The sequence below is a fragment of the Chelmon rostratus genome, chromosome 11 (assembly GCF_017976325.1).
Source record: "Chelmon rostratus isolate fCheRos1 chromosome 11, fCheRos1.pri, whole genome shotgun sequence".
Lineage (NCBI taxonomy): Eukaryota > Metazoa > Chordata > Actinopteri > Chaetodontiformes > Chaetodontidae > Chelmon > Chelmon rostratus.
In genome coordinates this window covers 17,072,935-17,084,894 of record NC_055668.1, presented here as the reverse complement: position 1 = coordinate 17,084,894, position 11,960 = coordinate 17,072,935, and the positions used below count along the sequence as shown (strand labels likewise).

Genomic DNA, 11,960 nt, shown 5'->3' with positions numbered 1-11,960 from the left:
TGAAAAAAGAGACCTGCTTCACCACAGAGGAGCGGTGAGACTTCATTTGTGATTGGTGACTCCAGTGTTTAGTAGGTGTGTCCATGGTTTGCGTGTATGTAGTCCTTTGTGGCTGCAGTAGGAAGATGGATGTGTGTTGCAGAGCTCACATGGAGATCGGACACCTTTTTGCTGTTTACAATTTTATTCTCTCCAATCCTGGTGGTTTGTTTTAGTTTTATTGGACAAATGTGGACTTGCAGCTCACAGCTCACCTCTTGAACCTGGGAAACCCTTTCGTCAGAGCCTTTGTAACATGGTGGGTCCATCTGGCAGCTGCCCAGTCAGGAAGCTTTTGTGTCAGTCTTTGATTTTCATCACAATCCTTTAATATTTCCAGGGTCTTTACATGAAGTATTTAGCAAGCAGGTAGGGCTGCAAAGTTACTCAGCCTCACAGTTTCTCACAGTTAGCTCCTTCCTGGCATCTTGGTAAACGTCTTCATCGTTCCTGAAGAAAGAGCGTTCTAGACAGTTACGAGCTGCGCCACTAAGATACTTTTTCAGATAATTTCTTCTTGATTTAATTTTTTTAATGTTTAACCTAAATCTTTGTAGACCTGTTGCATGTTACACCTTTAAAGGACTTTAAAGGACTAAAGGAAACTTCATTCTGTGATAGAAAGTTTTTCATGTATACAGCAAATTGGTATCTTGTTTGTCTTTATTTGAATTCCCCATAAACAGGGAGGCTGTTTTATTTCCTTTTGTGGCATTGCTGCCTCTTATTTCAAAGAGCTGGAAGTACCAGTCACAGAGTGGACTATACAGGGTCATGTCAGATATGATTAAAACCTGTTTCAGGAGAGGTGACAGTATGTGTGTGTACTGAATGTTGGCTCATGGAACCGACTGTTCTCTAATAATGTCGATGCCAACCAGAACTGGAATCATGCAGACATCATGTAGCATTTTGTCTGTGGAAAACCTCTGTGAGTATGTTGATTTTCATTTGCTGTTTAGTTGGTGTCTTGGTGTCGGCAGCATAGAATGAGCTGAGGCTGACTGGCATCATTTTGTCCTGAGGAGTAAATAGAGAGGGATAAATCAGACGGTGCAAGGCAGGGAGGCAGAATAGTGTAGTGTAAAGAGCATGCATTTAGGACGCCAAATAAAATTTGATGATGAACAAATCTACTTGATGCACAACAGCCCATCTGATATCTGAAATGTCACAGTAAATGCTACCAAGCTTTAATATGCTGTTAAACTGTCTTCTATCTGAAGGTGGTTGGACTAGACAGAGAGTGAATGAAACAGGCCTGTACTTTGACAGTAGTAATTATTAATATTCATCAGCAGTGCAAAAGGTTGAATTTCAAATTTGACACACAGCTGTTGAATCTTTAAAGCTGGGACTGATTATAAATACTGAGCTTTGTGGGTTGTTCATGTAACAGACACAAGCTACTGATATGATGGACTTTTATCACACCTGAGCACAATGTTATTGGATATCATTGTATGTCACTACAGTCTTTGTAAGGTTCATTCCTCTCCAAACAGAGGGTAAAGACATATCACCTGAAAAAGGCCATCTTTTTCTCATTTACAGTTCTTGAGACAGGCCAATTTTGCATGTGGGCTTGAGACATGATGCATAATTAAAATCTTATGTTTCCAAATGCTCGCCCGCAGGCCGCAGGAAAAGGTATTGTTTTTTCATTGCGCTTTCATCTGTTGACACAAAAGCGACATTCAAATTTGTATGCACATTATCCACCGTTAGAAAGATAAGATTCTCGTGAATCAATGGATACAAACCATTTCAAAATATAATCACAACTGGAGACACAATAAATATCAACAACAGACAACCAATCTTAGAATTGACTCAACAATGGTCTAGTAACACCGACAAAGGTCCAAATGATCCACTGCAGTAAAATATTTAGTCCGAAACATGATAATATTCCAACGAAAGCTGCTTTCTCCTTTCAAATCTGCAGGACATGTACTCGTCTTCTTTGTTTCTGCCGTCACAACCTCCAGAAACATATACAGTCTCCAGTTACACAAATGACACCTCACTTGACCAAACATCATCTGCTTTATGAAGCCTGATGAAGTCTATGTTGAGCAGGGCCTTCTTCTGTGTGATGATCTAGCCAATCGCAAATGATTTTGCAGACGGCCGACACTTGAAATAGCCAATGAACTTCTGAACATCCGGCCGACACTTAAAATAGCCAATGAACTTCTGAACATACAGCTTCAGTCACCTCAAATCAAGGAATTCAGTGTTAATAGGGATATCACACAGTTTGAATTGATAAATATAGTCATTTGTCTCAATGTAAAGATATAAAGCCAAAATAGAGGTAGTATAGTATAGATTTAATGAATGTAGATAAAGACATTTCTGTAGATAAATAGCCTTTTTTGGATGCCTGGATACCATTACAGAAACAGTAAATTATTCAGTCTGTGCAATTGTTATCAGCCTTTATTGAACCTGAACTAGGCTAAGGCTTCAGGCTGTGGTCCCATTGTGTTTTCCAGTGAATAAATCCCAGATATAGTTATTTACAAGCATCTATGTGCAAAAATATATTAAGGTGGAAAAAAACGTCTGTGTGAACCTTGTTTTCAAACTTCTCTTACTCAATGTCAGTAGCACTGACAGTGATTCTGTCTGGGGATACAAGTTTTGTCCTGTTACCTTTCAAACTTTACTGTGGGCATGCCTTGGATAGATGTTTTAGTCATTTTTTCTTGCTGGAATGGCCATCTTTGGTACCCCTAGTGGGTGTAAAAAAAAGATATTTTGGCAGAGAGCAAAACACCAACCATCTTTATAGACTGCATCAGTTTCCACAAGGATTATCTGAACCAATGCAGTTGACATCTGTGATTGGAGCAGATACCAAGTGCTGCTCTCTTCCTCGACATCAAATATAGCACAGCGTAATCCATCCTGCTTCTGTTGTTTACTTAACAAGGAAATTGTGCTTTTATCAAATTCATTGTTACCCTGCTATTTCATTTTGTGTTGAATTTACATTGTATTAACTTTTCTTTTGTGCTGAAATGACATAAGGCGGACAAATTTGCGTTAACTCCATGATGCAAGCATATACATGCAGATTTTTTCAGTGAACGTTAGCTGACATCCTCCCCTTTAGCTGCTGAGTGGACAAAGTTTTCCTTCAGCAAGGTGTCAATTTATTTAATTTTCATAGCCACAGGATTGGATTTATACACAATCGACAAACTAAGTTGAGTTACCTAGCTTGGTCATTCACAATCAACTCATGTTAATTTGTAATCTAATCAAAAGTCTGAGGTAGGTCGTTTTGAGATGATTTTGTCGTGGCAGAGCAATTACCAGCGCAAAGTGTGAACGACAATTGGGCATCTACACCCATGTAGTGTGACATGATAAACTATCTGTCGTGCAGCGTCTGGAATGCTCCACAACACCCCAAAACACCCAGACGAAAAGCTAGCATGTCAGAATTTTTTTTTCTTTACGTCTATTTGACGTTTCCTCAAGGTAGAACCATGACCGAGTCAAAAAAGACAAATGTTGGTGAGAAATAAGGGAAGCACTTCATCAGCCAGGCGAGTACCAGGCTATGCTGTCATAATATTATCCCTGGTCCTAATTGCAGGAATATGCTTATTATTACTAATTTAAGATCTAACGTTAAAGTGGCCTGTTTGATGCTGCCAACACAGTCAACCCTGCTCCTCCTAGAATAAATAACTACGGAAAAGAAATTACTATATGTGAAACTCGTTGAAGCTGATTGACTGAATTGTTCCAGATGCTATTCAGAAGATTTATAAATAACTGTTGATCCATTTCAAGTTTTTTATGATGTATCATGTTGAATTTCTCCCCAACCAGGGTGGAGAAACTTGTAATCATGTTTCGTTACTCATAATGATGAAGCAGTTTACAAAAATGAGATGAGGTGATTTGAGGTGATTTGTAGTATAGAAGGGGGTCTAGATTGAAATTCACATGCTGACACCCCAGAGAGGCTCCATCAAATACTGTAATATTAGAAATCTTCATACCACTTTTCTTGGAGATGACTGAAATACTTCAAAATAAACTACACCCCTGCAGTTTAGCTGAAAGTAAAACTGAAGTCACATGAAAAAGCTGTGTGCCAGGTTTTAACAAGTGGTTCTGATTTCCAGGAGGCTCTGCTGGAGATGGGATGGCATGCAAGATATTAAGACAAATGATGACCTGAAGATTAAAGACTATGATGAATGGACACATCAAGACACACAACCTCCTCTAGATGAAGCACTGAAAGAATCATTTCCCTGATCCTTTTTGTACCTGCGTATTGTGCTTCTGTTTTTTTTGACTTTTCAAACATGGCTGAAACACTGGGTAATAAGCAGGTAACCCTGTTGTCACTGACTAGCCTGAGGACAATCTCAAAAGCCAGAGTGGTTTGCTTCCTGATGGGCTTGACACTGATGCTTCTCATCATGGCTTCCTACAACCTGACGTGGGACAAGACAAGACTTCCCTTCACCACCTCACCCAATCAGGTCAGGCCTGGGGTCGTCCAGTCAAACAAAGCAGCAGCTGAAGTTTCCTCTGAAAACAATTTAATAGACATGAAACAGCTGGTGGAGATCATTAACTCCAAACTGGACTACACACCCAGGAAGGTGCCTGATGAAAAGGATGTCATTGAAATGGACCCTCATGTACGTAAGTCTGTGGAAAATGGTGTAATTAATTTTTGCTTCACATCAAGAGACCAGCAATGACTGGTGGCGAATGATAATTCAGTTAGAGACTGACAAATAACAAACATCTTACAATCAGCCATGCAGTTAAATGCCTGTTTGCCAAAGCTCATAATGACCAGTGTTTGTTGAGACTTACCTTCTCCAAATCATGATTTAACAATTCTAAAGTATTTATGTTATTTTGTCCTCCCTCTTTCTTGTCTTATGTTGTTTTGTTCCTCTCTGCAGTTGTTCTCTGTAATTCCTCGTCATTTCCTGCCTGGTGTCAAGAGCCCTTGCTGGTATGAGGAGATCTCCAGTGAAAGCAGCACTGATCCATACAGGCATAGCTTCTATTGTCATGGCTCTAGGTGTAACAACATTAAGGACAAATTACCCGAGTACTTACAACACAGAGACGGCAAACTGTTTCGTTTGCGCTGCTTGCCGTACTTCTACATTGTCGGCCAGCCCAAGTGTGGCACAACTGATCTGTACTCCAGGCTGCGACGGCATCCACAGGTCCAGTACAGCATGATAAAGGAGTCAAAGTGGTGGAATAGGAGACGCTTTGGTGAGTCATCAGGATGTCGGTGTTTTGAAATGTTTTGATGAAAAACAGTTATGACTAGTTATAGTAGGACCTAAATAAACAGGATGAATTAGTACTATTGTAAAAGTAAACCAAAAGACAGTGGAATCCTAGTTAATGAACCTATTACCCCTAAACTAACCTCTAAGCTCACTGAAAGCCACTCCAATTTATTTGCCCCTAATAACTGATTGGGGATGATGACTCCAGACAGTGCTGCAAGATTTTCCAGATCATGGATTTCTTGCCATCTCCCATTTAAACTCGTCTTAGCATTTGTAAATGTGAAATTAGCAAAAAGATGATGATTTAAACTCAACTTTTCCATGTCGACGTCACCCTGTTTTCATTGTTGTGTCCGTTGTGTGGATTTGGTTTAGATTTTGTCCTGGTCATGTTCCTTTCCTTTCAACAAAAATATATGTTTTCTTTTACTCAACTGCAACTTACTTTGCAACATCAAACTCTGAAACAATGGAGTACTCTGTTTATGAACCTAGTATCCCTAAACCAACTTTAAAGCTCAGTGAAATCCTTCCCAATTTACTTGCTTTGCTTTCCATGTGACAAGCCCGGAGGCACAGGATTTGAGGACTCAGAAATGCAGACCACAGACAGCTCAGCAGAGTTTCAAAATAAAAGGGTTTATTGAACTTAAAGCGCTCAGGATAAATGCAACTGAAGGAGATACAAAGTACAACAGAAAACGCTAAGGATAACCTGGAAAACTAGAAATGAAAACTCAAAGCACGAAGGCTGAGGAGAATACAAAGTAACAAACAAAGATACCAAACTAGACTAGATGCAAAAGTAACAAACAAAAGATCTTAAGGCAATACTGACAACTAGACTTACACAGACAAGGATCAAGGACGCTAGAGAGCAAGGCGAGTACGAGACAAGGCACATGACAATCTGGCACAGGACAAAGGGAGACGCGGACTATATATACACGAGGTAACAATGAACAGGTGGAGACAATTAGGGCGGGGTAGACAATCAGACAGGCGGGAAACACACCGGGAAGTCAAGGGCCTGAAACGAGAGGAGAGTTAGGTTTCACAATAAAACAGGAAGTGTATGACAAGACATGACGCTAGTGAACAAAAACACTTAACAGATTTGACGAGACATGACACCATGTTGTTTTTAACACACTCATCTGATGAATTTGAAACGCGAAACTCAAAAATCAAAATCAAAAGAGCACATAATTTATAACAATGAATTTCAGTTTATCAGTATGCAAATGTCCAGGTCTTGAGATAAACTGCTTGAATACTACCTACTACCACTGACTATAACTGAAGACATCCTGCAGCTGCTTTTTAATAAAGTGTTTATTTTATTCTCTTCACTGGAGGCCTTTTTAATGCTCTCCATGTGCAGGTAAGACTTAGCCAAACTCAAGATTTGAATTTTTTCTTTTAAGTTTTTGAAATCCATTAAATTCATTTTCTGTATAGAAGAGTGTTTAATGAGTGATATTTTGGTGTGTCACGGGGTGCAGGTTATATCCTTATCGAAGATGGCTTCAAGGGAATTGTTCCTGTGGAAGATTACCTGGATCTCTTTGACAAGGCAGCCCAACACATCCAAGAAGAAATTAATAGAAATTCATCTGGAGACCACCACATGACCCAGTTCATAACAGGTGAACACACGTGAAAGTGTTTGTTTTGGAATTGTTAGTGTCAAAGATTCCAAATTACAGTTTCCTTTTGTCTCCTTTCCCTTTATTGGAAGGCCTCACTTATTTTCTAAGTGTGTCTGAATCTAAATGAGCTTAACTTAAACTTTGCTCTCCTGAGAGACAGTAGAGAATATCACCCAACATTAAAGGAACTGCATTTTGGATCAAAGTAGCATTGAACTTTGAAAGCAAACACTTAAGATTGGTTTTGTAGATTTTATTCTATGAAAATGATAGGAATAAGAAGGTTCTGCTTACTTGGCTTTGGTAGCTGAAGTGAAACAAATTCCTGATTTGGATTTTGCATGGTTACTGATAATGGCATTCTTCATTTTAACCTTCTAAACCCCAAACAGTTTTTGAGCGCTTTTTACTCCGGTCACATTTTTACTCACTGTGGGCTCACTTTTCTGAAATTTGACTATGGACTGTCTCTAAGGTACAAAAACACAACCATTCTTATTTTCAGGTGATTATACACCAATGAAAACACAGCTACGATTATTGCATTACATTTGTGCCAACTGATCCACCGAAATCCTACACACTGGACCTTTAGAAGAACTGTTGTTAGACAAAGTGGCACTGAGATGATCTATGTGTTGACAGTGGAAGCCAGCCCATCCGTTATGTGGAACAACATAGCCTGGAGCTATGTGCACAAAGAGAGGAAGGAGACAGAGCCTGGTTTTCTGACCCAGGACTTCATCCACACACTGCAGCCCGGTGCCAAAATCATTATGATCCTGAGAGATCCAGTGGAGAGGTACTGTGGAGAAATCCATCCACCTATCTGCCTGAAAAGACACAGATTTGATTTTCTGTGGTGAAACAGTTTGCTTTATTTCTAAGGGGGTTCCCTGTAATTTCTAATTATTATTGTATTTGTTTTGGAATTGAAACTCCTATTGTACATGCAGCAAAATGCCCATTCATGTTTCCAACTGGCTTACACCTCTTTTTCTCTCTGTTTCCAGGCTTTATTCTCACTACCTGTACTCTAGGAGGGGCAAAGAGTCAAGAAATGAGTTCCATCAGATGGCCATAAAGTCTGTGCGCTTGTTTCAGTCCTGTCTATCGAAGCAGTCACTTCGTGCATGTGCCTACAAAGGCAGCCTCTTCAGCGCCATGCCGGTTAGATGAAATGATGATCTCACTTTGAACATCCTGAATATCAGTTTACATAGGAATGATTATTTGAGAATTTCGAAAAAAGTAATCTTCTCAGTCATCACTTATGACCCACTAGAAGTGTGTGGCAGTGTATCTGCAGAGACCCTGCCCTCTGCCTGTATTTTTCCCCTTTTGGCTGCAACCTTTGGGCGGTGGGTGTGTAGCCCCCAGCTAATAACAGCACACAGGTGAGGTCAGGACTTTATAAAAAGGTGGTGACCAGGAAGACGCTGTGATCTGTGTCATCTGTTTCTGATGTTTGGGAAGCTGCGCTAAATTCTCCTGTCTGGAGAGAGAAACATACAACTGTTGACTGCTGTCTGTTGCCTGGCACATTATTAGGCATTTTAATTAACGTTATTTTCATGCCATGTAAATTGCTAAAATGTTTGCAATATACCTCCTCATTCATATTCCTGCAGGTAGTCAGGTACAACGCTCTCCACTTGCTGCTTTATGTTCACTATTCTGTGGCAGCTGTGGTTGGGGGCGAGCAGTAGGGGGTGTGTACTTCTGGTGGTGGTGAGCTGGGGAAGAGGGGCCTAGTTTGAATGTTTACAATCAGAATCCTGCACAGTATGCCTTTAAACAATGACTTCATGAAGTACTCAGACCTTAAAGTCAGAAATTTGTCATTGTTGGATCACATTAGTTTGCTGTGTTTGTCCTCCCCATTTATACTGAATATGTCTATCACAGCCCACATTGTTTGTTTTTTTTTCCACTGGTCTAACCTTAAGCATGCTGAAACATTCCTGCACATCAGTGTTTTTTAGATAAGTCATGAGTGACCGTTTCTGTATGAATCAGTTTTGAAGTTATTGCACCTGTTCAGTACGCACTCAAAAAATGTCTTGATTTGATTGATTCATCTGCAATTTGGACACAAATATTTTTTCTCTTCAGAGTTGTTGTGTAGTTGTGCATATCTGGGAAAAGGATAGTTAAAGACTAAGACTTGCTATATAATTTTATAGAGCGAAAACAACAATGTGCTATAGAATTTTGCTTTGAATAATTTCCACCTTCCCTGTATAAAAGCTGTAGCTTTTAGCAGAAAATCAGGACTAAATGGTGCATTTGTTAGAAGTATTTTTTTTTCGAGTGATTACGGCAGCAGGACAGTGTGTGTGTTGACTTAAAATGTTACAAATTCTAGAGTATCAGGACCCAAAAAACCACAATCAGACAGGACAGGAGACCGGAGAGGAGTTCAACACTTTAATGAATGTACAGGAGAATGTGTAGAGGCAAATCCAGACAAGGATGAGATAGATGATAGAGTCCAAGTCGAGACTGATCCAGGTTTCTTGGTGAGAGCAGACAAACAGGGTGCGGCCTGGACAGGTGAAGGTTTGGGCACCTGAGCACAGATAAAGAGGAAAAATCAGGAAGGCAAGTTGCAGGCAAAAAACTGACAAAGTGGCATTTAGCATTCTTTGGGGTCTTTGTCATGCCACGTAGGAAGACAGAGGATTTGATGAATACTGATAGAAACCCCAGAGCTTAAATACTGTGCAGGCAGGTGAGTCTTGATTGCTTGACTGAGCGCAGCTGTGATCAGGAGGAGAGGAGGCTGTGCCCAACCTGCTGTCCACACCCTGCGGGAACACAGGCTAGACTTACAGACAAGGGAGATGCAGACATGTGACAGAAGGAGGGAAAAAACACAAGAGAACAAAAGGAAAAAGGAGGAGAGACTGCTGATCTTTACACAAAATAAACTTCAGTGACCAAGCTCATCATAATGTAGGCACATGTCACCCAATACAACAGTGTGGCTCTCTTTCTTCGATGTGTTGCTAAGTTATGGAACAGTGGAGATTTATTGTACAGAGGTAGAAGCTTGCAGTATATCACAGAAAATCCTTGTTAAAACAACCAGTTCATTGTTTTTGTTTGTTTTATTAACAGTGAGACTGAAAATGTTTTGGGGGCTAACAGACTCTAAATGCCAAACTTAGAGTAGACAGGAGAAAGTAAAACTGTTTAATGAATGTTCAGCAAGTAAACCAACAATGAGTCCAATGGTGAACAGAGTTCACTCATACTGAGTTCAGAGAGCGACTGGTCTGGGTTCCCAACTCGGTCAGACAGAAAAGGCACAGATGAGGTCCAAAGAGTGTTTGGATGATCCAAGGTTCCACAGGACAGATGGACAGGGTGCATACGTGAGGTTGATCTCCACATGGGGTTCCCACAGGGAGAGAGACTGACAGGGTGCAGACAAGAGCAGGTGAGCTTGGTACACCTGGCCACAGACACAAGCAGGTAGCAAACTGACAGAGACTATGCATATAAGGAGGTCTATGTCATTAGCACACTGGTAGGCACAGGATTCATGAATATTCCTGGGGTTAATATACTGTGTGGTCAGGTGGGTCTTAATTGCTACATTGATCACACCTGTGCACAATCGGCGAGAAGGCTGGCCCGACCTGTCGGCCACGCCCTGCAGTGATGCCGCTCAACTAGACAGACAGGGGAGAGACAGAAAAGAGACAAGAGGAGGGAAAACAGGAAAAGGAGAGGAGACTGCAGATCTACACAGAAAGTTCACTTTTGACCTTGGATACAGCAGCTGACATGATAATGTCACCACAGGACACTTGCGATGTTGACTTGATTTGTTTTTTCTCCACAGTTGAAGCTGAATGTAGGGTTGTACGTTGTCTTCTTACTGGACTGGCTGACAGTTTTCCATAAGGACCAGATTTTAGTTCTACGACTGGAGGACTATGCAGCCAACATGAGAGCGACATTACGGAAAGCTTTTGATTTTCTGGGTCTAAGTAAGCATCCAAAAAGCTACAGCAACATGCTGTTTGTATATTAAAATTTAGATTAAAATCTTTTAAGTTTCTGGAAAAAACAGCGAATATCTTCCTGGCTGCGTCCTGTATTCATCTGGTTGTTTCTGCCTCAAGTCTTGACTTTTGTATTGAACTGGACTCCCACCTCCCCTCCTCCCTGCAGGTCCTCTGTCAGTGGAGCTGGAGGAAGAAGTGATGAAACAGCGTGTGGCAAACAGCCGGGGGGTGAAGGACAAGAAAGTAGGTCCTATGCTTCCAGCCACCAGAGACCTCCTCAGGGAATTTCACCAGCCCTTCAACCGCAAACTGGCCAGTGTGTTGGACCACAACGGCTTCCTCTGGAGTTACCCCTGAAGGGATATGAGCGTGGACGGCTGTGAATGAACACATGAAGCCCCTAAAATCCATTCCCATAAATTAATTAATCCACACATCTGGACTAAATTTTCATGCTATTATTGCTGAAAAGGCTGTGGTGAAAATCAAGTGGTGATGGTGCTGCGATTTGACCTTTTATATAGAGAAATATCCCCTGTCCCATATTTTTTAAATTAAAAATAATTTACACTTGTAACAACAAAGTACTCACTTGAGAGGTGTACATCTTATAAATACTGCACTGGTTTGGGCACACAGTGAATCTAGGGAAGGTCACCGAGGAACATTTTGACAGCTGAGATATTTCAGTACTAACAGTTGAAGTGGTAAAACCTCTCCAACCACATTGGCCCAGCAGTGGGTGAGTCAGTAAAGACTCAGAGTGCAAACAGTTTGAACTTAAATTCTAGAAGAGATCTCAAAGAGGTATTGAAATAATTGGTCCATAATTGATTGATCACCTCTGTTTTCACATTCTTAAATGTGAGGTTTCGCTGGTTTTCTGTGTTTTATGTAATAGTAAATTGAATGTCTTTGGGTTTTGGACTGCTGGTCATACAAGATGTCAC

At 40.7% G+C, this 11,960-nt stretch overlaps 1 protein-coding gene across 2 annotated transcripts; it reads left to right on the top strand.

Annotated features, from left to right (window-relative positions):
* Positions 1 to 11,960, top strand: LOC121614108 (carbohydrate sulfotransferase 15-like). Of its 2 annotated transcripts, none has more exons than XM_041947888.1 (8): positions 1 to 34; positions 4,191 to 4,718; positions 4,992 to 5,316; positions 6,845 to 6,988; positions 7,637 to 7,793; positions 8,005 to 8,161; positions 10,845 to 10,992; positions 11,177 to 11,960. In XM_041947888.1, exons 2-8 carry the CDS (start codon positions 4,377 to 4,379, stop codon positions 11,365 to 11,367), a joined length of 1,464 nt encoding a protein of 487 aa, XP_041803822.1. In that variant the 5' UTR covers positions 1 to 34; positions 4,191 to 4,376; the 3' UTR covers positions 11,368 to 11,960. The 2 variants fall into 2 exon arrangements, with proteins under 2 accessions (XP_041803822.1, XP_041803821.1); XM_041947887.1 differs by lacking the exon at positions 1 to 34 and adding an exon at positions 144 to 298.